This window comes from Plecotus auritus, assembly GCF_963455305.1.
Source record: "Plecotus auritus genome assembly, chromosome: 1".
Lineage (NCBI taxonomy): Eukaryota > Metazoa > Chordata > Mammalia > Chiroptera > Vespertilionidae > Plecotus > Plecotus auritus.
This window is the reverse complement of record NC_137770.1, coordinates 192,625,783-192,652,690: the sequence shown is the minus strand read 5'-3', so window position 1 is coordinate 192,652,690 and position 26,908 is coordinate 192,625,783. Positions and strand designations below refer to the sequence as shown.

The window sequence follows — 26,908 nt, the reverse complement described above, 5'->3', positions numbered from 1 at the left end:
TGATCAGCAACGATACTTAGGTATGTTGTGCTATTCAGACATTGTTCCACATGAATTAAAGGGCCCAAATCATGCCAGGAAAACATTCCCCAAACCATAACACTGCGCCCACCAGCTTGAAGGGTTGTACAAATGCATGTGGGGTGCATGCTTTCATGCTGTTTCCGCAAAGTTCTCACTCTGCCATCTGCATGATGCAACTGGAAACATGATTCATTGGATCACATGACTGTTTTCCAATGCTCGACTGTCCAATCCTTCTGTTCCTGTGCAAATTGGAGACATTTTATCTTGGTAACTGCAGACAGCAAAGGCGTTCGAAAAGGCCTTCGACTTCCATATCCCATATGATTCAGTGTACGGCTAATTTGCCTACAAATGTCAGGTGGTCATAATAATCTGGCCACTCAGTGTATATAAAAAGAGGTAATATGCAAATTGTCCGGGACGCCGTAACGTCACGAATGCTCAGGAGGAGACTCTGCACACGGGTGGGCAGGAGGGGACTGCGTGCTTGGTGAGGCAAGCCACAAATGGCGCAGGCCCAGAGAGAAGAGGGCCTGCCAGCCGCAGTGCGCCAGCAGTCCCACCTCTGTGCATGAGCTGCAGAGGAAACACCTTTTCTGACCGCCCATTGGTTAAGATCCTCGTATGCCACTCTCAGTGTTCTTGGTAACGCGGGTAATAAGAATCCAAGAAGGTGATCTAGTGTTTTTCCACCACACTCCTGGAGGAAAAAACGAAGGTCCACTGCTGGAGGGGCTAAGAAATGTCATATCCTGCCCTAGCCGGTTTGGCTCAGTGGATAGAGCCTCGGCCTATGGACTGCAGAGTCCGGGTTTGATTCTGGTCAAGGGCATGTACCTAGGTTGCAGGCTCCTCCCTGGTCGGGACCCAGGTCAGGGCTCATGCAGGAGGCAACCAATCGAAGTGTCCCTCTCACATTGATGTTTTTCACTGTCTTTCCCTCTCTCTTCTACGCTCTCAATGGAAAAATATCTCCAGGGAGGGAAGAAGGGAGGGAGGGAGGGAGAGAGGGAGGGAGGGAGGCAGGGAGGCAGGGAGGCAGGGAGGGAGGGAGGGAGGGAGAAAAGGTCATATCCTATGAAAAAGACATCTTGAAAATGCCTAAAGTAAGTTTGTCCTTTTTTCGTGAAGGGACTGGAGTCTGTGTTGATGAAAACACCTTGGCAGCTGTGGCAGCTGGCAATGGCAGCAGCAGCGGGGTGATGGGGGTGGCACCTTCCCCTGATCAGCCCAGTCACCTCCCGCAGAGGGAGGCCAGACTGCAGCTTAGGCCCGCTCCCCGGGGGGAGCCATCAGTAGGACATCCCCTGAGGGCTCCCAGACTATGAGAGAGGGCAGGCTGGGCTGAGGGACCACCCCCAGTGCACGAATTTTTGTGCACCAGGCCTCTAGTCTATATAATAAAAGCCTAAGCCATCGTTACGGTGGAACGACGAGAACGATCGATCGCTATGATGCGCACTGACCACCAGGGGGCAGACGCTCAAAGTAGGAACTGCCCCAGATGGTCAGTGCATTCCCACAGGGACAGCGTCACTCAGCCAGAAGATGGGCTCACGGCTGGAGAGCACAGTGGTGGCAGTGGGAGCCTCTCCCACCTCTGCGGCAGCGCTAAGGAGCAGCGAGCCGAGTGGTAAGGAGCCTGCTGCTAAGGAGAAGTGAGCCGAGCAGTAAGGAGCAAGTGGGCAGATGGTAAGGAGCAAGGGATCCCACATTGCGAGCGGCTTAGGTCCGATCCCCCTAGGCAGTCTATCATCCTTTCAGGGGTCCCGGACTGCAAGAGGGCACAGGCCGGGCTGAGGGACGTTCCCCCCCCACCCCCCACCCCCGCCACCAGTGCACAAATTTCGTGCACCGGGCCTCTAGTTCATTAATAAAGCTCAATGCATTCTACAGAGTGAAAATGCTCAGTCTTTTCCTAATAGATACTAGCTAGTGATTCCACTCTTCATTAATATTTGCTAAAATGCAATCTATGTAGCAGGCTCTAAATTTAATTATTTGTTCAGGACCAGAATGAAACCAGACACACACAAAAAGGATTAAAGCAAACTGAGCAGCTGTTTAAAAAAAAAGACTACGTACATTTAAAATAAGATTACACACTTTAATCTGATTGACACGGAGGAAGTAGGGAGGACATGAAAGAACTTAGCTTTAGCTCTGCTTTATACATAACCAGATGCTCCTTTTCCAAAAATACACTAAGGGTTTTAAAACCACATTTTTATCAGAATACATCAGGAAAACATACTTATGTAATTCAAGAAATACGCTATTTGCATAAGAAAATCATCATGTGCAATAAAAGACTAAAACAAAACAAAGCACTGGGGTTTGGAGCAGTTTTAAGGTGAGTCTCTCTACAGAAATAGTGTAAATGCTATGGAAACATGCTAATGAGGATTGGTCCATATTTTATCAGTTTAAAACATGTTTCTTTGGAAAATGGCAATATTGGCTGGGAGTGAAGCTGTCCTTTTAGACACCCAGCTTATTGGCCTGGGTGAGGACAACTTTCAGAACTGGCATGAAAGCAGAAGTCTCGCTGAAGTTGCTGGTGCTGACTATATGGGTGTGGATGGTTAAGCCTTCGGAGTAGTTCCGTGTTTCAATGCTCCTTGCAATGTTGTGTAAGCCATTGATGATTGTGGGTGAAAGCTGAAATAAAGATGGAACCAAGAGAAGTAATTAAATTAGGGGAGAATTCCCATAAGATCCTCTACAGACATTAAACCACGATACTTAAAAGGAGCTTAATATAAACATTATAAAAATATATAAACCATTTAGCACTTCTAGAAATAGTTTTTTTAGACCAAGCAACATTTAAGTTATAAAACAGAACCATGAAAAAATGATATGTAAGGAAATAATTTATGAATTAAACATGTATGATAAGCCAGACTTTTCTTATAAGAAATGCCAGATTTTCTCCCCATGCTGAAATGCTAAGGTCTCTCTCTACTTAAGAGTTTTAATTCTTTAATTATTTTAGAAATAGACTCACACCTTTAAAAAAATTTCTTAATCAAGATATCTTAATATAAGGACCCATTTTATTCCTAAATCTTGTCTACACTAGAGATCCTGAACTTCTGATCTATTTCACTTAGTAGGCCAAAATTCCTCATCAGGTACTAAATTTATCTACTCTTAACTACTTTTCAGAATCCTGTCATCTCTTAAAACCATAAAACCGACAGTTTTTGTCATTACTTGGCTTACAAGTCCACACTTTTGAGGGAAGACTTTATTTTGGATCCATCTATGGATCAACCACACAACTACCACTGTTAATAGCAACTTTCTTTGACTTGGTTCTCATGAGATAAATCGTTATTTTTATCTGATGGGATCGGTGTGAGAAATGGGGAAGGGGAATGCTGAAATGCAAAAATATAAAGAAGTCCTAGAGTTATTTTTTTTCTGACCTAGTGCTTTCATTAATAAAGCCAAACTATTCTAAAAAGGAATGGAGAGGTGGGGACAAGAGACCAGAAGACTGCCTTTTTTCCTACTGTTGGCTATCTTCATAGTTATAGCACATTAACCTGCTCCTCTGTGGCTATGTGTGACTTTGCCTTTGTGTAATAGGTGTGCTAGAAGAAAAGGATCAGAGTCTTAGACTGAGGAAGACTACAGATTTGGTCTCTGGAAAACTAAGTATCTTCCCACTCTGATTTCTTTATTCAAGGGACATATAAAATAAACAGAAAGCCAATTACCTTAACAAGACAGTTTGTCCCCAAGCACACTACATGCAAGTGCTGATCAGATGCTTATTTTAGCTACTGGGAATAAATGACTATCATAAATCCTTCTTTTCCCCACAAACTTACTGTCTGTTCCCTAAGTTTATCATACAGAAACTCCAAGCGTTTGTTGGCATCATCTAGCTTCCTTTTGGTTTGCTGCAAGAGAAGAAAAACAGATGTTATATTTGAACATTAACTTTTATCCAAAAAAATTATCCTATCTCATTTCACTAAACCTTACACTCATGATGATGAATAGCTTCATTTTATAAAAAAAGGGAGGCAACTATGCTGAGAAACTTGATCAGATTATTAGGACAGAGGTCAGTAATCTCCTAATGGGAGGAAGGTGAGAGGATGAGCCTCTTCCCTCCAGTGCACAGAGTACTGGCTGGATTTCATGTGGACTGCAAGCTCACTGGACAAGGTGTGTGCATGTACAGGTGCACTATATCCACAAGCAAGAGGCAGGGGCATCTGGAGGCAGCAATGGGTCAGTGTACTACAGAAAAGAATGTCTAAGTACAGTTATTATAAATTATGGGTGCTAGAAAGCAAAAATGTAAGTGAACTAAGATCTTGTTTTAACCCTTCAAAAATATTAGGTATATACTTAGTTATTTGGTATGTTTAATCCTGTTTCTTTCTGAGCCTTTAAAACATCAATAAAATAAAAAAAAAAGAAAATTATAATCTGGTAACTTAAGGCTACAAAGAGGGAGGTAGTAAAATTAGTTCTTAAGTTAAGGGGATTCCCCCACCCCACCCTAATATTACAGGTACAGTGAGAGAAAACTACTCTAAAATCAAAATGGCCATAGCCAATTTGGCTCAGTGGATAGAGCGTCAGCCTGAGGACTGAAGGGTTCCCAGTTCCATTCCGGTCAAGAGCAGATGCCTAGGTTGTGGGTTCGATCCTCAGTAGGGTGCATACAAGAGGCAGCCAATCAATGATTCTCTCTTATCATTGATGTTTCTAACTCTCTTTCCCTCTCCCTTCCTCTCTGAAATCAATAAAAATATATTTATATATAAAAAAAAATCAAAATGAAAGACTTAAAATTAACTTTATGATCTGCATTATGCAACAGCTTTACCAGGTGTACCAGTTAATAACATGGAATTTTTTCAATAGATGGAGTTACACATATGTTGATATAGATGCGATGTGATATGTATGCTATTTTGTTGTATGGACAGCTAGCTTCAAAACTTCATATGTCAAATTTGCTGAAGTTGTTAACATCATAGATATTTTTACGCTTAAAAATGTCAAATTTCGTGCCAAAAAAAGAGCATTTACGGGAAGTTTTAATTCATTACTTTATTTTGAAGGAAAGTGCTACTGAAAGTTATTGTATACTTCGGGAAGCCTATGGTGAACATGCTCCATCTCAAGATACTTGTGAACGATGGTTTAAATGCTTTAAAAGTGATGATTTCGATGTGAAAGACAAAGAACGTCCAGGTCAACCAAAAAAGTTGGAAGACCAACAATTACAAGCATTATTGGATGAAGATGCATGTCAAACTCAAAAACAACTTGCAGAAAGATTAAACATTGCTCAGCAAACAATTTCCGATCATTTACAAGCAATGGGGAAGATTTTAAAGGAAGGAAAATGGGTGCCACATCAACTGAACAAAAGACAAATGGAAAACCAAAAAGTCATCAGTAAAATGTTGCTTCAAGGGCACGAAAGTCTTTTCTGCATCAAATTGTGACTGGCAATGAAAAGTGGATTTATTTTGAGAATCCCAAATGCATAAAATCATGGGTTGATCCAGGTCAACCATCAACATCAATTGTAAGACCAAATCGCTTCGGAATGAAGACAATGCTCTGCATTTGGTGGAATCAGGAAGGTGTGGTGTATTCTGAGCTTCTAAAACCAGGTGAAACCGCTAATACTGATCGCTACCAACAACAAATAATCAATTTGAACCCGCTTTGATCATGAAACGACCAGAATGGGCCAGAAGACACGGCAAAGTAATTTTGCTTCATGATAACCCACCATCACACACTCCAAAACCAGTTAAAGACACATTAAAAGATCTTTCCTGGGAAGTATTAACCCACCCGCTGTATTCACCAGACCTTGCTCCTTCACATTACCACTTGTTCCGATCGATGGCACATGCACTTTCTGAGCAGCACTTCAAAACATATGAAGAAGTGGAAAATTGGGTCTCTGAATGGTTTGCCTCAAAACAAGGAAAGTTCTATTGGGACGGTATCCACAAGTTACCTAAAGTTGGGGGAAATGTGTAGCTAGCGATGGACATTACTTTGAATAAAGCACTTTTGATGTTTCTCTTGAAATCATCATGTTTTCTTTGATTACAAAATCCGCATTGTTAACCGGTACACCTGGTAGACCTGACACTGTTCTTCAAAGTTTACTGAGTGCCTACTATGTGCCATGCTGGGGACACATACTTATGTCTCATGGAGCTCATATTCTATTGGGTAGGAAAATATACTAAATAAACAATATGTTCTATGCCAGATGGTGATGAGTGCCATAAAGAAAAGTTAACAGGGTGAGGGGGCTGGAGATGTTGGAGTGGGGGTGATAAAGAAAGGCTGATGGCTAATGGGACACTGGAGCAGAGCCTGGAACAAGTGAGGAGTGAGCCATGCAGTTATGTGGGGGAAGAGGTCCTGGCAGAAGGAGCAACAAGCACAAGTCCCTGATGCTGAGATGCTCTTGGTATATGTGAGGAAGTCAGCATGTCAGAAGAGGAGAGAGGAAGAGATGAAACCACTGAGAATAACATCACAAACTAAGTTGTGCTGCAAAATTTCTTTGTGTTGTTTGGACATAATTAAAGTGAAAATAGGAATAAAGCCATACTATAAAAATGGTTCCAACTGCCCTTGGCCAGTGTGGCTCAGTTGGTTGGAGCACTGTCCCATGCACCAGAAGGTCACAGGTTCAATTCCGAGTCAGGACAAATACGTTGGTTGCAAGATCGATCCCTGGTCGGGGCATGTTGGAGAGGTAACTAATCGATGTGTCTCACATCGATGTTTCCTTCTCTCTCTCCCTTCCATCCTCTCTAAAATCCCATTTTAAAAAATGGTTCCAACTATTGATTGAAATGGACTTGTGTGGAGGGGAACCTTTATAGTCCCTGTTCAAAGTTAATCTCACATAGCCCAAAGGGGCAGGGGTAGGGGTAGCTGGGCAGGAGAGGATATTAGAACTTTTCCCCAACTAGTTACAGAAATTACTGGAATAGTTTGTCTTTTGTGGTTCTCTTCTGCCTTAGGCTTCTGTGGACCCAGAAGGAAGATGGCATGGTGACCTAGAAATTACTGAGCTGGGCCATGAACTCTGTGTCCTCCCAACCTTTCTATACTGATTCATGCCTGAAGGAAGACTGGAGTTTTCCCACCTATTTTATAGGGATGCTTCTGTTTTTGAATGACTGTGACCTGTCTATTTAGAGGTGTGCATAGCGGATAGTGTTTACCTGGCTATCAGCTTCACCTGCCTCTCTGTAGTAGCTTAGTCATTTGGTTAGAGGTCATCCAGTGCACTGAAGGGTCACTGGTTCAATATGCAGTCAAGGCACATAAGTAGGTTGCAGGTTTGATCCCGTTAGGGCAAGAATGGGAGGCAACCCACCAACTTTTTTTTTTCTTCTCTCTCTCTCTTCCTTTCCCCTCTTCTCTCTCTAGAATTACTGAAAAGTATATCCTCAGGTAAGGACTTAAAAAAAAAAAGTCAAGACACTAGGTTTACATTAAACCTTCCCTGCCTCTGCTTTCCTAACACTTTTGAGTTCAGGGAATTGCTTTCCAAAAGACCAGCAGAAGGCTGCACACATTAATACTCAATGTTGATCAAACAACGAATTCCAGAAGCTGTTTTTCAAGCAGACAAGTGGCCAGTGGCTAAATAAGTCTATTCAATGTTTATTGGCAGAAATTGAAATTTCATCTAAAACAAAACTGGCTTTGTTGAGTTTTTGTTGTTGCCAATTCACAGGCATCAAGTAAACGAAATAAAATGAGTTGCTTTAACTATGAATATGACTCCAATATCTATCTATTTTTAAGATCTTTGCTAAGTTATGTATAAGATTATCTACTTTTAAAAGCTTCGATGTAAAATCCAAGTCTGAATTTCCTGCATACCACTATTCTATTCTATTTATGTGCCAAGCGTGAGGTTTGCTGATGAGAAGCAGTACACACAGTGGTTGAGAGCATAACTTCTGGAGCCAGCCTTGGTTTGAATGCTGGCTCGGACCTTGGTTGTTACTGCTTTTTTGCCTTAATCTCCTCATCTATAGAATAAAGTTGACAACTCTACCCATCATGGGGTTGTTGTGAGGATTAAATAAATATATATAAAAAGTATTTAAATACATTTATATATATATATATATATTTATATATAAAGCAAACTATGTTAAGTGCTACTAGTTTTATTATTTTTGTAGAAACTTTTAAAATATATCTTATAAGATGTTAAGCACTAATTATAGAAAAATGTAATAAAGACTTATTTTAATTGAGCAAAATATGAGAAAAAATACATACAGGATCTGTGGCTGAAGAGAGGCAGCGCTGAATAAGATCCTCAAATGTGGTCTTTAGAATGAGGTGCTCATCTGGAATAGGTTTCTTGGTAATTTTTTCTGTGGGTAAAGCCTGCACATGCTGGAAGAAATATACCACAAAATGAGTAGAAATGACCAGAAATTACCTGTATACACAAAGCCCTGAAACTCTGCGATACAGAGAAACCAACTACCTTATAGACAGGCTATTTAAAACTAAATGAAATTTAATATACGAAATCACTGAGATGAGTAAAAATGAAAATCAGATATCCAGAAGATACAGCTACTCCTCCTACAGCTTTGATTCTTAAAAGCAGGATTGGATATAAAGTATTTAATTAATTATGGAACATATATTGATCACTATTGTATATTAACCAATGGGAAGTAGAGCTGTGCCAGTAAGAAATAAAAAGAACAAGGCATTTAAAAAGTTGGCCAGTTAGAGCAGCTGTTTACTCCGTGTGTTGGCTCATTTTTGTTTATCCTGGCATTCTTCTATTCTTTGGTTTACTTTTAGAGGTTGTAATTGGGCTATTAACCAACTGTAAGATTAAGCCAAAGGTTAGGATAGAAAAGACCATGATGTTACTGAGTATAAAAATGGAAAAACGAAGGAATGTATAAGTTTTAAAATTTTTGATATATTAGTTCATTCATTCAAAAAATATTAGGCAATTATGGCCCAGGCACTAGTTATGTATTAATAAGCCAATACAGAAATGATCTCAGCCCTCGGGGAGTTTACAGGCTAATGAAAGAGAAAGAAAGTTTAAATATGTCTTAAGTACATGTAAAATAACTGCGGTTAAGCCAACAGACAATATAACTGAAATTTAATTAAGGGAAGGCCCTCTTCAGGGATTAGAAGGATAAGCAGGAGTAAAGCAGTTATATGGGTGAGGGGTGGGGAAACAGGTGTTTCCAGACTGAGAAAGAACATGTACAACGGCAGGATCATGACACAAGGAGACTACAAGGAGACCAGTGTGGCTAGAGCAGAGGAGCAGGAGGAGTATGAACTGAGTCCCTACAGACAAGTGAAGTATTTTGGGTTTTATCCTGAGAACAATGGGAAGCTGTAATGTTTTAAGATAAGACCAGATAAGAGTTGGGTAAAGTAAATGCTGGCAGACCAAATTGAGGCTTCTGCATTGCTGAAGACTGGAGGTGAAGGTAGCGTGGATCAAACTGGAAATGTTGAGAAGAAGGTAGTTGAGAGAGATTTGGGGACAGATTTGAAAAAGAGGTTAGAAGAAAAAGAATATTAACAGCTCTCTCTTTCAATGGTAACTAAGGTTCTAGTCTAGATGAGTAGAGCATGAGCACCCACGTCTAAACAAGTGAATGGCTGAGTAGTTTCCCAAACTAACATAGATTTGTAATCATAAAAAAAAATTAACAACACATTTTTTCTTGTGGAAAAAAGCAAGTCCTCTCACCTCCATCAAAACACTGGTTTTTATAATGCAACTTTTCATATTTAGAAGTTCCATATGCAGCTCTCTCTTAATAAAAAAGCATACTTGTACGATAGAGATACAATCGTTATACATTTGAATTCACTGAGTCAAAGACAAAAACAGAAGAACTAGTTTTATACTTGGGCAGGAATTTGTTCATCTTATGTTAAACTTTGGCCCAGGCTCTTTACTTTTCATGAACAGATCAAAATGTTTATCTTTGTATGTCTAAATCAATTATATGTAAATGTAATAGATTTTTCATCATCTAAAACCCTATCATCCTAGCTGGTTTTGCTCAATGGATAGAGCGTCAACCTGCGGACTGAAGGGTCCCGGGTTCGATTTCTGTCAAGGGCACATACCTTGGTTGCAGGTTCCCTGGACCTGGTCAGGGTGCATGTGGGAGGCAATCTATCAATGAGTCTCTCCCACATCAATATTTCTCTCTGTTTCTCCCTCTCCCTTCCACTCTCTCTGAAAATCAATGGGAAAAAAAAGGCCAAAAAAAAAAAAAAAATCAATGGAATAATATCCTGAGGTGAGGATTACTAAAAATAAAAATAAATAAAATAAAATCCTGCCGACCAGCAGTTTGTATGTGAAAAGCAAATATAAATTTAGATCTCCATCTGAAGGCTCTATATAATTAGTTCTTACACATACATAAGAAAAGATATAACTCATTACATTTTTATTTTACAATTTAAAGGGATTCACCTTTGAAAACATATTCTGCTTAACCACTTTGAAGGTAAATATGGATTAAACTGAAATTGTGCCTACTAATTAGGTATACTGCAATTACTAAGTTACTGGAAACACACACTAGCAAATATACAAGCCTCTTCTAGAAAACTTGTATATGGCCATGTAATTGAAAAATAATATGCATACATAACTAATATTTTAAAAAGCGTTACTATTTTTTATTCAGTTTGTCTAAATTGAAACCAAATTTGCATATTCATTAATAAAGGTGTAGCCATAAAAGTTAACACATTAAAAAAAGTTTAATGAAATAGAGCCCTTTCCTGTTCTACTTCCAGAGATTTTTACTGTTACCTGGATGGTATTTCCAATAGGACCTCCTGGGGCACCTTCAATATTGGGCTTTGAGAAAGATGGTGGCATGCCTGGTTGACCAAGGGGTTGCTGTAAGCCATGGAAGGAGGGCTGGCCACCTGGAAGATGTGGCTGGGAGAATGAAGATTGGTTTGTCAGTGGACCTGGAGCTGAAGGTTGCTGCAGCATCTGTGACTGGGGGTCACCCATGGGGTTCATGATTGGTGATGTGATGGGAACAGGAGGCATAAAGTTTTCAGGCATCTTTTAAAAGATCGTAATAAAAGACAAGAATGAGAAAAAAAATGATAGCAACATTTCCTCAGATTTAAATAAGGGAGTTAGACTATTCCATGATTTAAAAACATTTAAACAGAATATTTTCAAATGAAATTTTATACAGAAGTTTAGAGTAAAACAAAAGTAGAGCTAATCTGGCTAAGAGGGTTGAAGAGCTCTAACCTAGACTTCTCAGTTTCCCCATTTGATCCCATACTTACTCCCATACTGAGGAGCCAAAACCACGGTGTTTTTTAAAGAGGATGTCAAAGTCTGGAGAATTTTATCTAATAATACTAGATTCAGATATGCCAAATATGTTTGTGTTTAATATGACTGCAATGTAGCCCTAATCAGTTTGACTCAGTAGATAGAGCGTCAACCTGCAGACTAAAGGGTCCAGGTTCAGCTCCAGTCAAGGGCACATACCTCGGTTGCAGGCTTGATCCCTGTCCCTGATTAGGGCGCGTGTGGGAGGCAACCAATTGATGTGTCTCTCTCATATTGATGTTTCTCTCTCTCTCTCTGTCTCTCCCTCCCTTCCACTCTCTCTAAAAATAAATGGAAAATTATCCTTGGGTGAGGAGGATAAATAAATAAATAAATAATATTGCAATGTAATACCCTTCTCCTACATCACTAAGTGGATATTGCCTGTCACAATCACACAAAAAGTATATTAAGTTTCTGATTATAACTAAATTTTGGGTTTTCTTGCTGATTTACTGTTTCCCAATTTTATGTTATGGCCTCTTATTACTATACTAGAGGCCCAGTGCACAAAATTTGTGAACGGGGGGGGGGGGGTGGTGGTGGTGGAGGGAGGTGTTCCTCAGCTTGCACCCTCTCCAATCTGGGACCCCTCTCACAATCCAGGACTGCTGGCTCCCAACCGTTGGCTTGCCTGCCTGCCTGATTGCCCCTAACCGCTTCTGACTGTCAGCCTAATCACCCCCTAACCACTCCCCTGCCAGCCTGATCAATGCCTAACTGCTCCCCTGCCAGCCCGATTGCCCCTAACTGCCCTCCCCTGCCAGCCTGATCGACGCCTAACTGCTTCCCTGCCGGCCCGATTGCTTCTAACTGCCCTCCCCTGCCGGCCCAATTGCCCCTAACTGCCCTCCCCTGCTGGCCATCTTGTAGCAGCCATCTTGTGTCCACATGGGGGTGGCCATCTTGTGTGTTGGAGTGGTCAATTTGCTTATTACCTCTTTATTATATAGGAGGATTGGGGGAAAGAGATCACTAGGAGGAAAAAGTAGAAAATGGCTTGGGGAGAAAGAAGAAAAGAAAAATATTATCTTGCGCTCTAACAGCTCAATAGTTATTGATATCTAAACAATGCTCAGCTATAAGGATATTTCTTCATTCATATTGCATGTGACAGACAAAATATATTTACTAAATTCATGATTACTGTTGAAACTCTAAAATCAAAGTAACTCCTAAAAAAATTTGAGAAGCCTGAAATTTTCTTACTCTTTGAAGAGATCTGTTGGGATTTATATTTTGCCTCCTCAAAGAGGTTTATTCATAGCACTATACTGTTTTTTACTTTCTTTCCTTTCCTTCATCAATTCAAAGATGTAAGCTGAAATACACTTTAAATATATCAATCAGTAAGCTTTGCCTTTAAAAGGATCAGTGAAGTGTGGTTTGCTCCACGTGGCTATATGATTAACAGACCATCATTGTAGGCAACTGAACAGATAACTTTTTCTAGTACCTTCTTCTTCTTGGGTACTCTGTTCAAAGCTGGAGGATCATTCCAACCATTCTGAGGACCTATAACAGATAATAGAGGGCATTTTCCTTTAGAATCCTGAAAAGAAGAAAACCAGATTGTATCCATTATAGAATACATTCAAATTCTGCCTAACCCTGAGATAACTGTCACAAAAGTTTTATCAGCTGAGGATCACTATGTAACCCTGGATTCTCAAACTCATTACCTCTAAAAATCACAAGGCTCTGGCTTAGTAGACAAGATACCCTGCCATTAAAATGAAAGAGCTATGCTAAACAGTGAAGTATTTACATCTATATTGGTGTATAACCAAGATCTATTAACAATTCTCAAAAAAGAAAAAATAAATCACTACAGTCTGCTTTAATAATGTCTTGATATTCCACATACAAATAAAGAATAGAAGTACTAATCTCCTATTTCCCAAAAGAGCAATTCAATATAAGCAAACTATCTACATGGTAGAAACACTTTTTTTTTTTTTTTTTAAAAAGAGAGCCCAACTATGCAACATACTTTTTATCTTTGCCTTAGGATTACTTACAAAGTAGAAAAGGACATTCAAATATCTGAGATAAAAATTCTTTTAATGCCACCACCCAAATCCCAGGCTGGCAGCAAATATAAAATTAATGCCACCACCCAAATTCCAGGCTGGCAGCAAATATAAAATTAAACTACTGTCAACTTTAGTAAATTTCCACTTTTAAAAAAACACCTGTTGCCTGGCTGGTATGGCTCAGTGGTTGAGTGTCGACCTATGAACCAGGAGGTCACCATTCAATTCCCCGTCAGGGCACATGCTTGGGCTGTGGGCTCAATTCTCAGTGGGGGCTGTGAAGGAGGCAGCCAATCAATGATTCTCTCTCATCACTGATGTTTCTATCTCTCTCTCTCTTCCTTCCTCTCTGAGTTAATAAAAATACAGTTTTTAAAAAACATACCTGTCAAAAAAACTGGTGACAGGAAAAGTGAAGAAAAAAAACCAAAAACCAAAACCAACACACCTGTCATCTTAAAGTGAGAAATGGATATAAGTAGCAGAACTCATTAACTACCCTAATGCTAGTATCTTTAAAGAAAAGAGGAATAAAACATACTAGAAATACAACAGGTAATTTCCAAATCACAATATAATCATGTTAGATTTCATCCAGTTTTGTATATGTGTATATGTAAAGACAAAAATTACTCTCTTAATAAGTTAAATATTCTTTCAGAATTTTACCTTTTGTTTTATTGATATCCTTGACATTAAATCACAAAATTGCTTAGCAAACCAAAGAATCTGTGATTAATACACAATGCCACAGAAGCTTTTTTTAAAAAAGATCTTCTCCTACCCAGCATGTATTCATCGGCCTTGATTTTAAAGAGAGAATAAATTTTCTACAAGTTCACTAGAGACAGAATGCCAAATGAGCTTCAAAACTCTCGAGCTAATCACAAACTATTAAACCACATGCTACTATCTGCTTAACAAATTCTTAAAGTTTTGGTCATACATAGATTAATCATTCAAATCTCTCTCATCACCGTCTAATCTTTATCATATCTAAGACAATCTTGGTATTGTCATTGTCTTCATGTCTATATCAAATAGAAGACTTTTATGATGTAAAGCAATTTGTGTCATCATGTTAATTCAATCAGTTCTAAGACCTGATTAATTAAGAAGCCAAATTTTTAAAATGATAATGATCAGATTTAGGATATCATCAGCTTAGAAATTCACATGCATTATTGTGAATGTCTAATAATTCCATTCAATGATTTAGAGATTTCCAAAAGTGTATTTTATAACCAAGTCACCTTCCAACATATTTGCCTGGTCTTGCATAGACTGATTTTCTGTAGACAAAATGTAAAAGTCACTTAAACAGTATTATCAAAGACATTCTAAACTCTACTTTCCATTTTATAATTGTTTCTTCTCTCTCCCTCAGCTCCCAGAAAGAACAAACTAACTTTATAAGGGAATAAAGACCTAATCAACTCCTAAACAGCACTTTTTTTTCTTACTATGTATGCTAGCTGTCTCTTTAAAGAGAAAATTTTATTCCTTCTTATTTAAAATAAATTTTCCATTTGCATCAATTATTTGTCTATGATTTGACCAATGAAGCTCAGAAATATTACTGGGGGGGAGAGTTCTTCCTAACATATTATAATTAATGTGTCTATTAATTCCCCCCCAAATATATGCCTAACTGAATCCTCCTAACCTCAAACCATGAAATATATTAGGCATATTTTATTCCAGCCCAGATAATCCTTGTTCAAATTTCTTATCAATTTAACACAGTTTTGTCTCAGCTATAATTTTAACCTCTTTCAATATTTTTGCTTTTATGTCTTCAAACTATTTAAATATGATTTTTTAAAAACACAATTAAATTGACTTCTATGTTATAGAGACATACTTTAATAGGTAAAGCAAGCTACATGAAGAACATGAATAGCTATAGAAGACAGTATTATGGAGGTTCATTATAAATGTGCACAATGATACTTTTAGTCAGTATTTTAAAAAATCAACACAGTATTTTCTAATCTGGAACATGATTCTTTCTTTTTTTAATTTTAACATTTGTTTTTCTTTTTTTAAATATATATTTTATTGATTTTTTTACAGAGAGAAAGGGAGAGGGATAGAGAGTTAGAAACATCAATGAGAGAGAAACATCGATCAGCTGCCTCCTGCACACCTCCTACTGGGGATGTGCCTGCAACCAAGGTACATGCCCTTGACCGGAATCAAACCCAGGACCTTTCAGTCTGCAGGCCGACGCTCTATCCACTGAGCCAAACTGGTTAGGGCTGGAACCTGATTCTTTTATAAAACTGTAAAGAGGAGATAATCTTTATTCTTTCAAAAACTACAGAATGGGGATAAATCTCTTTCATACTCTTTAAATATGACATGACTTTTCCCTGGACTGTTTTCCTTGCCTCTGATTCTGCCATGCTTCCCACAATCTATTTTGTAGGACCACCTCCAGATTAGCCTCACTCAAGTATCAATTCAACTATGCCTATGAGCAGTTCAAACTCCTTCACTAGAACTTTTCTTTATATCAGCTATATATATAAAAGCCTAAGCAACCAGTCGACTGGTAGCTATGACGCGCACTGATCACCAGGGGGCAGATGCTCAACGCACGGAATCATGCACTGGTGGGGTCCCTCAGCCTGGCCTGCAGGGATCAGGCTGAAACCAGCAGTCCAACATACCCCGAGGGGTCCCGGATTGCGAGAGGGCACAGGCCAGGTTGAGAGACCCCACCAGTGCACAAATCCGTGCACCAGGCCTCTAGTATGAGTGTAAAAGTCTTGCCCAGACATTTAAGGCTTTCCAAAATTTGGCCCATATACAAATTTTATGTTCCAACTTATACCAAAACTATGTGCTGTACACTAGAAATGCACTGTCTTTTTCTGCTTCCTTACCTCCATCTGGAATAATTGTGATTACAGACTGAACAGACACTCATTAAGAATTTACTGAATTAACCCTGGCCAGTGTGGCTCAGTTGGTTGGGCATCATCCCATGCACCAAAGGTTGATGGTTCAATTCCCAGTCAGGTCACGTGCCCAGGTTGCTGGCTTGATCCCCAGTAGGGGCCGTGCAGAAGGCAACTCATGGATAAAGTTTCTCTCTCATCATCAATGTTTCTCTCCGCCCCCTCCTTTCTCTCTCTCTAAAAAAAAAAAAATCAATAAAAATATATATTTTTTAGAAGAATTTACTGAATAAAAAATAATTCACTGAATGAATTTTGTGATGACTGCAACATTAGTTTCTGTGAGTGTGGGAATATTACTTTGTGGTTCACTAATAGTCAGAGGGTTTGAAAATCCTAGTATCTGTCAAGAATCATCCAATGGACAAGCAGAATTCCTAAATCCTACAGAGAACCATGATATGATTTAAGACACATTAGAACAAAGATAAAATTTCCAGTCACAATCACTTACATAACCTAAGCAAAAATTTTAGGAAATCAAAAAATAAAATATGATAAAGCTATAACTGTTAATTAAAATAGAAGGGACTATTAACATGCAAGAGGTAACAAAGCAGCTAACTTGGTGCATGCTGAATACTGAAAAAGTTTGTTTGGCTTCTTCCTCCTAAAAGTCAACTCTGCTTTTCAGCCAGGTTAGAACATTCTGTTACTTTGTACATAAGCAAAGACTTTATCTCATAGCCAAATGCACTTTTGCTTAAGAAGAAAAAGATAACCATGCAAATATTTAACTTAGATAATGAAGTAATAAATACCTGAAACATGTTGCAACATGGTTTTTCTAATTCTAACCCTCATAGCTATTTCTATCACATTAGGACTAGACAATATAGTAAAAAAGAATGAACGTGGCTTTGAAGACTAAGAGACCTAGGTTTGTATCTCAACTAGGAGACTATTACAGTGCAACCATGAGACCATAATACAACTCCTAGAAAACTCAGATTTCCTCATGTCTATTTAAATAAGAAAATACTTGTTGCCCCGCTGGTATTGCTCAGTGGTTGAGCATCGACCCATGCACCAAGAGGTCGATGGATCAATTCCCAGTCAGGACACATGCCCGGGGTTGCGGGCTTGATCCCCAGTAGAGGGTGTACAGGAGACAGCCAATCAATGTTTCTCTCATCTGTTTCTCTCTCTCTCTCTCTCTCTCCCCCCCCCCCCGCCTTCTTCTGCTCTCTAAAAATCAATAAAAACATATTTTAAAAAAATACTTGTCAAGTGCTGGTATGTGTCCAATGTACATTTAATAAACGATAAATCACTTCCCTACTTTCCTGCACACCATTTAAGTGGGGATTTACTTGAACACATCTTTCACTCATGAACTCTAGTTCACTGAAACAATGTTGATACTATCTTCACTCACCCAGGTTTTAAAGGTTAAGTTTTAAACTCTATAACTGAATTAGCACTCCTCACTAAAATATCAACCTATTGAAGTATCTGTATTGAAAATTCTAGATACTTTATTTGTGCAGTAAAAGATGATACATGTTGTGTGTGAGTGTATGTGTGTGATTTTTGGTGCTTTGGACTTTAATATTACATATCAAAGAGAGGATGAGATATGTGTATAATTCTGGATCCATAAGACTTTATTAGAAAAAAATATTTCCTTGCCCTGGCCAGTGTGGCTCACTTGATTGGACCATCATCCCATACATCAAAAGGTGGTGGGTTCGATTCCCAGTCAGGGCACATACCCAGGTTGTGGGTTTGATCCCTGGTTGAGGTGCAGGAGACAATCGATTGATGTTTCTTTGTCACATACATGTTTCTCTCTCTGCTTATTTCCCTCTAAAAATCAACTTAAAAAATAAAAATTTTTTTTCTTAATAGATTCTATTTTTTTATAAATGCTTTCAGTAATTAAATCTACTGCTTAGCACATAAAAGGGAAAAAATATATACTGGACCCCCCAGGAGCAACAAAGCAAGGAACAAAGCAAGACTCACTCAGCTTTTTGCCCCTCTAGTATAAAACCATCAGTTATAAAAGAGAAACTATTTCCAAAACCAAAATGCACAGAGCTCTAATTTTGAGTGAGGTTTTTGTATTATCACCACAAATTTTGCTGTCCCTATCCCTAAATCCTTTTAATGGATCAATGCATACTATTTTCTTCATAAGCTTCTGACTAGGTACTGTTGTTATTCTGAGGAAACTGAGGCTTAAAGAAGTTAAGTAACTTACGCAAGGTCAGATAACTAGAAAGTAGTGAAGCTGGAATACAACCCAGGAAGTATTCTTAACCACTATGTTAGTGTTTCTTAACCCTGGGATTCACTGATCCCTTTTTATAGCACATGCTTTTGGGGCCCCTTTTACTATCAAAAATGAAAATCAGATAATATAACCTACCCATAAAAAATAAATGTAATACCCTAATTGTAACATGAGAGAAAATTAATAACATGTATATTTCACTATAAAAATCATAATTTTAATTAGAAATTTTCAGGTATAGCCACACTACTAGACAAAAAAAATTAAAAATAAAAAAAATGCACCTAGAGAGTTCTAAAATGTTTGAGAGGGTGGTATTGTCCTAATGGAGAACCAGTGCACTACTGTGCTATGACTTTCTCTGAGTTAGCAATTCTGTCACTGTGTTTTCTTACTCTTTTCCTTTAGATAAGCATATCTCCTCCCCTTTACAAATAAACGTAATTATAAAATGTATACGACCTCACTAAGACTCTGTACTGTTTAATTTCCATGAGTGAGTTTAAGGCACAAATAATTTTAAAAATTGAAAAATTCTCAGAAGAACATAGAGCATAGTAAAAAAATTAGTATCTATTAAATATGATTCCAACCACCACTTATCTTGACAAAAAATTTCTTACACTGACTTTGAATTCAATGTAAATTATACACTCTTACCCTTTTGAAGCTCTAAAGCTTTCCTCATTCAGCAACTATTCATTATGGGAGAATATCACTTTTTGAAATAGTTTTAGAATGTTATAAAAGCTTAATTAACATCTCACACTGTCCAGTATACAAACAGTTAGAAATAATTCCCCTCCATCCACCCATGTGTTCATGAAAAAATAAAGGAGGGAGCCAAACCAAATCCCTTTCAAGCTCAGACCTGTTCTTTGGGATGCAGGCAGCTCACTGGCAGCAGGCAGTGTACCTGTTGTTCCAGGAGGTAGTGCATAAGCTGAAGATGGTGGAGCGCCTGGTCCGCCATGCTGGAAGGATGCTCCAGAGGAAGGGGGAGGAGGGAAAGAAGCAGTAGGACTGGAGGTAGGTGGAGAGACCTGGTGCTGTGCTGCATACAGCTGAGACTGCCCAGAATAGGAAGGAGCAGAAGGTATGTAAGGGGTGTTAGGGTAAGCGTTTGAAGCAGAAGAAGCAGCAGGCTGCTGAGGTCGATACGTTGCTGACCCCCCTGTTCCGAAGGAATACTGCTGGACTGGTTGATAAGCTACACCAAGGAGAAGAAATAGAAATTTTCATTAGTCACAAGTTTATTCAGAGCAACAGAAAACCAAAATTATCTCATTCTATGAAAACTGTTTTTATCATACTTCTTTTAACAAGTTATAACCAAACATGAACACTTATAATATGTTAGGCTTTGATAACTTAGATGCCCTAAATATACTAAGTCATTGGATCCCATATCTGAAACCTGCTACATTCAAATTGGTGTGGACTATGAAAATCTTTGAAACATCAGAACCAAGAACTGCAAGATAGACCCTTTTCTATATTAGACTTTCTAGGGGGATCATTTCATAAAATATATAAATGTCTAGTCACTATGCTGAAACTAATATATCAACTGTAACTTAAAAGTAAATTTAAAAAGCAAAATGAATTTTAAAAAAGACTAAACCCTTTGCTGAGACTTCCTGTTCCTGTGTAAAGATTGCAGTGACACTTACTAGCCACCAGATGGAACCATGGAGGAATTATACATCCAAAGAGAAATTACATATCATCCTATATAATAAAAGGCTAATATGCAAATCGACTGAACAGCAGAACAACCGGTCGCTATGATGCATACTGACCACCAGGGGGCAGACGTTCAACGCAGTAGCTGCCCCCTGGTGGTCAATGTGCTCCCACAGGAGGAGCGCCGCTCAGCCAAAAGCCGGGTTCATGGCTGGCGAGTGCACCGGCGGTGGCAGGAGCCTCTCCTGCCTCCGTGGCAGCGCTAAGGATATCCGACTGACGGCTTAGGTCCACTCCTCACGGGGAACGGGCCTACGCCCTCAGTTGGACATCCCCCGAGGGCTCCAGGACTGCGAGAGGGTGCAGGATGGGCTGAGGGACCCCAAACCCCTGAGTGCACGAATTTCATGCAACAGGTCTCTAGTTACTATATAATATTTCATATACTGTACATAATTTGTTAGTAAGTAATCAGGCAGCCAACTGATACTTTCATGCAGTGACCTGAACTCAGATAAGAGATTTTAATTTCATCACATTCTGTGTGACCAGGGGTAGGTATGAACCTCTATAGAGTGAATCCAGTAGAACCTGAATTCGGAAGACAGCACTTTCACATTGAGTGAAAAGTTGTATCCATGTTAAGAACATTCACGTTAGCACAGAATGTGCTCATTAAGAGTAGCTCTTAGGTAATGGCCTCTTGTTTTTGCAATAGTTATTTAGTCACTAGAGGCCCAGTACATAAATTCATGCACAGGTGGGGTCCAGCTGGCCTGCCCTGATCGGGGCCATGGGCCGGCCAGGGGGAGGGGCTGCAGGCAGTTAGTGGGCCACCCCACCCTCGATCGGGGTGAGGGGGCCAACTGGGGTCAGGGCTGGCTGCGGGGAGGGGCCATGGGCAGTTGGCAGGCTGCCCCCGATCGGGGCGGGGTGGGGGAGGCAATTGGAGGTGGGGCAGGCTTGGGGGAGGGGCTGCAGGTGGTTGGCTGGCCGGCCCCACCCCCTTGTTGAACTCCCGGTCAAGGGGACAATTTGCATATTAGCCTTTTATTATGTAGGATAATTTTCCCCTTTCAGACTTTTATTTTCTGCTTATTTAAATTTTAAAATAGTGGTGATATATTACTTTCCAAGGGCAAATATTTTCCTGGGGGGGAAAAAGCCAATGGTGGATATATGTCATTATTATACATTTGTCAAAATTCACAGAAGGGCCATGGCCAGGTGGCTTGGTTGGGTGAAGCATCATCCCTATACCAAAAGGCTGAGGGTTTGATTCCCAGTCAGGTCACATACCTAGGTTGTGAGTATGATCCTTAGTTGGGGCATGTACAGGAGGCAACCAATCGATGTTTCTCTCTCACGCTGATGTTTCTCTTTCTCCCTTCCTCTCTCTAATCGTATCCTCAGGTGAGGATTTTTTTAAAAATGCACAGAAGGTACAACACCAAGAGTGAACCCTAAAATACGGACTTTGGATGACAAAGATGTGTCAGTGTAGGCTCAATGACTGTAAGAGATGTACTACTGTGATGCAGGATGTCAACAGTGTGGGAAGTTTCAGTGGTGGTGGGCAGGTGGTATGTTGGAACCTTCTGTACTTCCCTTTCAATTTTGCTGTAAACTTAAAATTGCTCTAAAAAAATAAAGCCTATTTCTTAAAAAAATAAAGTAAGTGAAAAACTACAACAAACGTCCCTTGGAACCATTTATCCAAAAACAGTTTGTGTCATCTTGCCTGAAGGAAAAGAATATGTACCAAATAATTTCTAAAAGTCTATTTTTTTTATACCAGATCATGGGATAACTGACTTTCTTTAACAGGTGTTAGTAAAGGCTCAGGAACAGGAGCCAAGTATTCTGAATAGACTGACACAGGAGCTGTTTGCTAGCATGTTGCTTCCTAGGGAAAAACATGTTTCTCTATAGCCAGGACTTGAGCCCTACATACATTGGTTCTTTCTTTGTTAAAATTGACTTGATCATGGCTTTGGAGTCTCAAAGTAAATAGTTACTATATTAGATAAGACGTGCTACTGGGAAAGGACCCCAGGGTCACTACTTACGCTGTGGCTGTGGATAAGGTGGTACCTGGGTGTGCATATGGCCTGGAGATGTGGAAAGCTGAGATGCGGCAACATTTGGGTTAACATTTCCATGCATTAAGAAACCTGGAGGTGGAGGATTTTCTCCCTAAGAAATGAGAATATGGTAAAAGAAGGATTACATTTGGAACCAAGAATCTTACCCGATGGATTTATAATCTCCGAAATGGAATTCTATTAAAAAATACTTCATTGTGTAAGAAACATTGCATTTTGCACATTCTACCTTCTTCAGAGCACATTTTCTGAGCAACACATTCTGAGTAGTTTAATTAGAATGAATGATTACAGATACTAATAGCCTCATAAAATAGTGTCACTGATATTTATGAGTCCCCAGGATTTTCCATCTCTACATATTCCATCCACTATCCACACTTTGAAAATGTTAAGTATAAATGCCACAGGGAAGGCTGCTTCTCTTCAATTTCTGCAATGCTCAAAAAAAAAAGGTAGAAAGAGAAAAGAAAAATGAAAAATCTTCAGTGAAATTAGATTTAAACCATTGTTAGAACGTTGATTGATGTTTTTCTCACTCAAGACAATTTAGGACTGCAAAGGAGGAGAAAGGAGTAAGAAAATTAATTATGCTAAAACTGCTTTTTGCATCATAAAAGCATTCAAATGCAACAAGCAGGCGAAGAGATGGGGAAGGGGAACTTGAGAAAGGGGGTAGAGAATATATAACTATATATATTTAGGTGAGCAGAATTCTGCTCTAAGAGGAATAATGAAGGATATACCTGTGTGTCAGAGAGAGAGGCAGCAGGTGGATGTCTGGGAAGGGCGGTAGGAGTTTTGTTACTCCAGGTAGTGACAGTAGGGGCAATTCTAACCTGAATTGAACAAAGAAACACCAATCACAGAAAATAAAAAAATGAAAATGTTAAAAGAAGAAAAAAAACCCAAAATGCATTAACAGCCATATGCAAAGCAAAACATTGAGTGGCAAGACAGCATTATTAGTCAGGCAACTGCTTTCAAGGTAGCTGGGATTCCAAAAGAAAAACACACATTCACAATAAAAAAAAGGGGAGGGAGGCAGTGGAAAAATCAATATGGAAACCTAAATCAAAGCACAAAGAACAATGCCATTCAAGTGTCAAGAATAAGAGGGGAAAGGCTAGGTCCTGTAAGTAGGGATAGAAAGAAGACATTCTGAGAAAAAAGGTAACTGAATAAAGAAGTTATTTTGAAGCATTAATGGTATTCATGCTACTATTATTAGTTCAGCTGTAAATTCCCTTTTCTAGATTTCATTAGAGCCACAAAAACAAAATTAGTTGCATATGAGGCTTAGAATCATACAGAGAATATTAAAGAATATTTGGTTTAATCCCCACCCTTTACCATCGAGAAAATCAAAGCCCAGAGAAATGAAGGCGCTTGCTGAGGTCCATACAACTCACTGGTGAAGGAGTTAGGACTGATTCAAGGTCTCCTGATTCCCAAGCTAGTGTCTGCTTCACTATCCCATGTTGCTTACCCCAGAGTCCAGAGGTTTTCAATATTTTTTTAAGCCATCAAAATCTTTTGTGTAAGTAAATCTTTGGAGAAACTCCAATACATAAACAACTAATAGCAGGGATGTGCTGGTGGAAGTGGGAGTAGAACTCCTAAGAATTTGGTCTCCCTTTCCACCCTTTACTCCTGCCAGTAAACATTCCTTAAAACCATAAGCCACTGTCCTCATTCAGCATAGCATAAGCTTTAGTCAAGAAAATTACTGCTTAATTTATGGCTGAATTTGTCTTTCTTTTCTTAAAAGTATGAGACTGCAAAGTCAAAGTAAAACTAAAGTCTTGATGTTTTTGTGTTGTCCTAGAAAGACAGATAAGCCCAAGGACATAAAGAGTAAATGCTCTCTTCTTCCCATGTACAGAATGCCTTACTACTTCAGTATCTGAGAGACAGTGTGGTCCAACTCACAGTGCTTAGAAGTTCTAGTCCCAAACTGCCAATTAATTAGCCACACAATAGTGAAAAATTCAAGCTCTATGTCTTAAAACTCTGGTTCATTACTTGACCTCTCCACCTCACAGTTTTCCCAGCAATCCCTGATTTCCCCTACCGTTGTCATAGACTTTCCAAGTTAGTCTTACTCTCCACAAAAGTGAAGAATTAAATCTGTTTTATTTACCAATATATCTCTAACAGGTAGAATAAGGACAGGTGCTCATAGCAGGCTCTCAATAAATATTTGTCAAATGAATAAAAAACAAAACTGCTAAAACAGAGAGTTTTGTAGTTGTTACCAAATGTAATCTATCTTGATTTACGTACTCACCAAAAAAGTATAATAGACCAAAAAGCATGATTTGATTTTTTTTAAATTTTCATGATTTTATATTTACTTTGCTACAATGAAATGTAAGAAAGACCCTGCCGCTCAGCCAGTGTGGCTGAACGTTGACCCATGAACCAAGATATCACAGTTCGATACCAGGTCAGAGCACATGCCCGGGTTTTGGGCTTGATCCCCAATGGAGGGCATGCAGGAGGCAGCCAATCAATGATTCTCCCTCATCATTAATGTTTCTATCTCTCTCTCTCTCTCTCCCTTCCTCTCTGAAATCAATAAAATTATATTTAAAAAAAATAAAAAAAGAAGACTCCGTCAATTCTATTAGCAATCTGTTCTATTATAAAATGGGCATAGTAAAAAAAATTATAAAATAAAATGGGCCAACTACCTGTTAACTTTGTTTTCAATCAAGACCATTTATTACTTATGAAAATATACTTTTCCTTTAAGAACACTAAGGTTATCTGATGGTCTAGAAATACAAGTCTCTACATGAAATAGTAAAAGACAATAAGGGACACATTTTATGCCACTAAACTTTTGGCAATTTTAATTTAATTAATTCATTAATACAAATATTTAATCATTTTCACATCCACGGTGAATTACAGCTTCATAAACCCGTGGTGACTTACTTTTCTGTAATATCCAAATTGTTCCCCCCAAAAGTGTGTATTCTCAATACTCCTTATCATGCTGATACAGAAGACACAGTAAACCTACACTAATGATTCAGGAAAGAATACTCAAAAAAGACTATTTTCTAAAATTAACCACAAAATTGTTGCCACCACTTTACTTACAGTTTGGTAAATGAATCAAATTGTAGAAGTTTCAAGAACAAACGTACATGTGTAAGGGAAGTTTGAGTGATGGAAAAATAAGAAATATCCCTAGAGAGCTTAAATGTATATCTAAAATATAATCTATTGGACTAGATTAAAGGGCTAATTTTAAAAAACATAAGTTAAAAAAATAAATAAAAGAACATCTTAAATATCTGAAGAATATAAAACGTACTATTAAAACAATATGTTGTCTAGTTTTATCATAGCATAAGGTCTCTTAACCCAACAAGCTAAAACCACCAATTTGAACAGAAATACATAAATGTTCCTACTTCATCTGGACCATTTCACTTACATGGGGATAATATTGTTGAGTTGGAACTCTTGGTATCTGTGTGTGGTCAGCAATTGGTCCAGGCCTGCCCTTGGGCAGCTGCTGCCTCTCATGAGGTACCTGAGGTGATTCCTGTCCTGGTACAGGCTCTCCTTGTGCTCTACAAAGTCTGTCACGAAGCTGCACAATATTTGGCTATAAGAAGCAATGGAAGAAAACAATGCAAATTGTTAGAGTTCACCCCAATATATGACAGTATGTTGATTTTCTTCAAGTACAGTGGTCCTTGGTTCTCAACCTTGTTTGAGAAGCAATTTGTAGAAGTGAATTGTTCAAAAACTGAGTAATTTTTTTCCCACTAGAAGTAATATAAATTGAATTCATCTGCTCCAGACCTCTATTTTGTTCTCACAATTTTCCTTTTCACTCTGTTGCTATCACTAACCTTCTTAGGACCCAGGGTAACTTATTACAGGTATTTAATAATAATAAGCAGCAACAGACCTCCTTGCAGGGTCACCTGATCCCCAGTGCTGACCCCGGATACTGTCTGGTCTGTCCTTTTCAGCCTTTCACCTTGCCCCATGGCAGGAGGGGCGGAGCAGGCCAGCAGGCCAGGGCAGGGTGAAGGAGGTTGAGGGTCTGGGTTGAGGGGAAGGGACAAGCAAAGAGTGACATGAATGGGATAAAATTTAAAAAAAAAAACACACAAAAAAAAAACCCCAGCAGCAACAAGAACAAAAATATTCACAGCACAATTTCCTGAGATGTTAACAATGAAAGTTTAGCAGTAAACTGACTCATACTTGCACATTCTCTCCTCTGTTTGTTCCCTGAGAAACTCGTGACTGATCCTACAGGTATCAACATGAACGGGTTGTAGAGTGGAGATACAAAGTTTTGTTCAACAACCAAGACATTTTTTCCATGAATAACTTGGCTGAGAACCGAATTGTTAGAGATGAGAGATGTTCAAGAACTGAGGTTTGACCGTAAGCTTGAT

The 26,908-nt window shown here is 38.9% G+C and overlaps 1 protein-coding gene across 21 annotated transcripts in view; it reads right to left on the bottom strand.

Moving 5' to 3' along the window:
• Window positions 1-2,085: 2,085 nt before the first annotated feature.
• SEC31A (SEC31 homolog A, COPII coat complex component) overlaps window positions 2,086-26,908 on the bottom strand; it is a gene marked incomplete at its 5' end in the record, with an annotated part of 91,216 nt that continues 66,393 nt past the window's right edge. For 6 of the 21 annotated variants that reach the window (XM_080674932.1, XM_080674913.1, XM_080674919.1 and 3 more), the window contains 8 exons: window positions 2,086-2,688; window positions 3,870-3,941; window positions 8,344-8,463; window positions 10,895-11,158; window positions 12,900-12,958; window positions 19,601-19,894; window positions 22,440-22,566; window positions 25,927-26,100. In XM_080674932.1, coding sequence (XP_080531058.1) covers window positions 2,509-2,688; window positions 3,870-3,941; window positions 8,344-8,463; window positions 10,895-11,158; window positions 12,900-12,958; window positions 19,601-19,894; window positions 22,440-22,566; window positions 25,927-26,100 — 1,290 coding nt within the window. In that variant the 3' untranslated portion in view covers window positions 2,086-2,508. Of the gene's footprint in view, window positions 2,689-3,869; window positions 3,942-8,343; window positions 8,464-10,894; window positions 11,159-12,899; window positions 12,959-14,732; window positions 14,772-19,555; window positions 19,895-22,439; window positions 22,567-25,926; window positions 26,101-26,908 lie in introns of all 21 variants that reach the window. The other 15 variants (XM_080674912.1, XM_080674930.1, XM_080674916.1 and 12 more) reach the window with 4 other exon arrangements.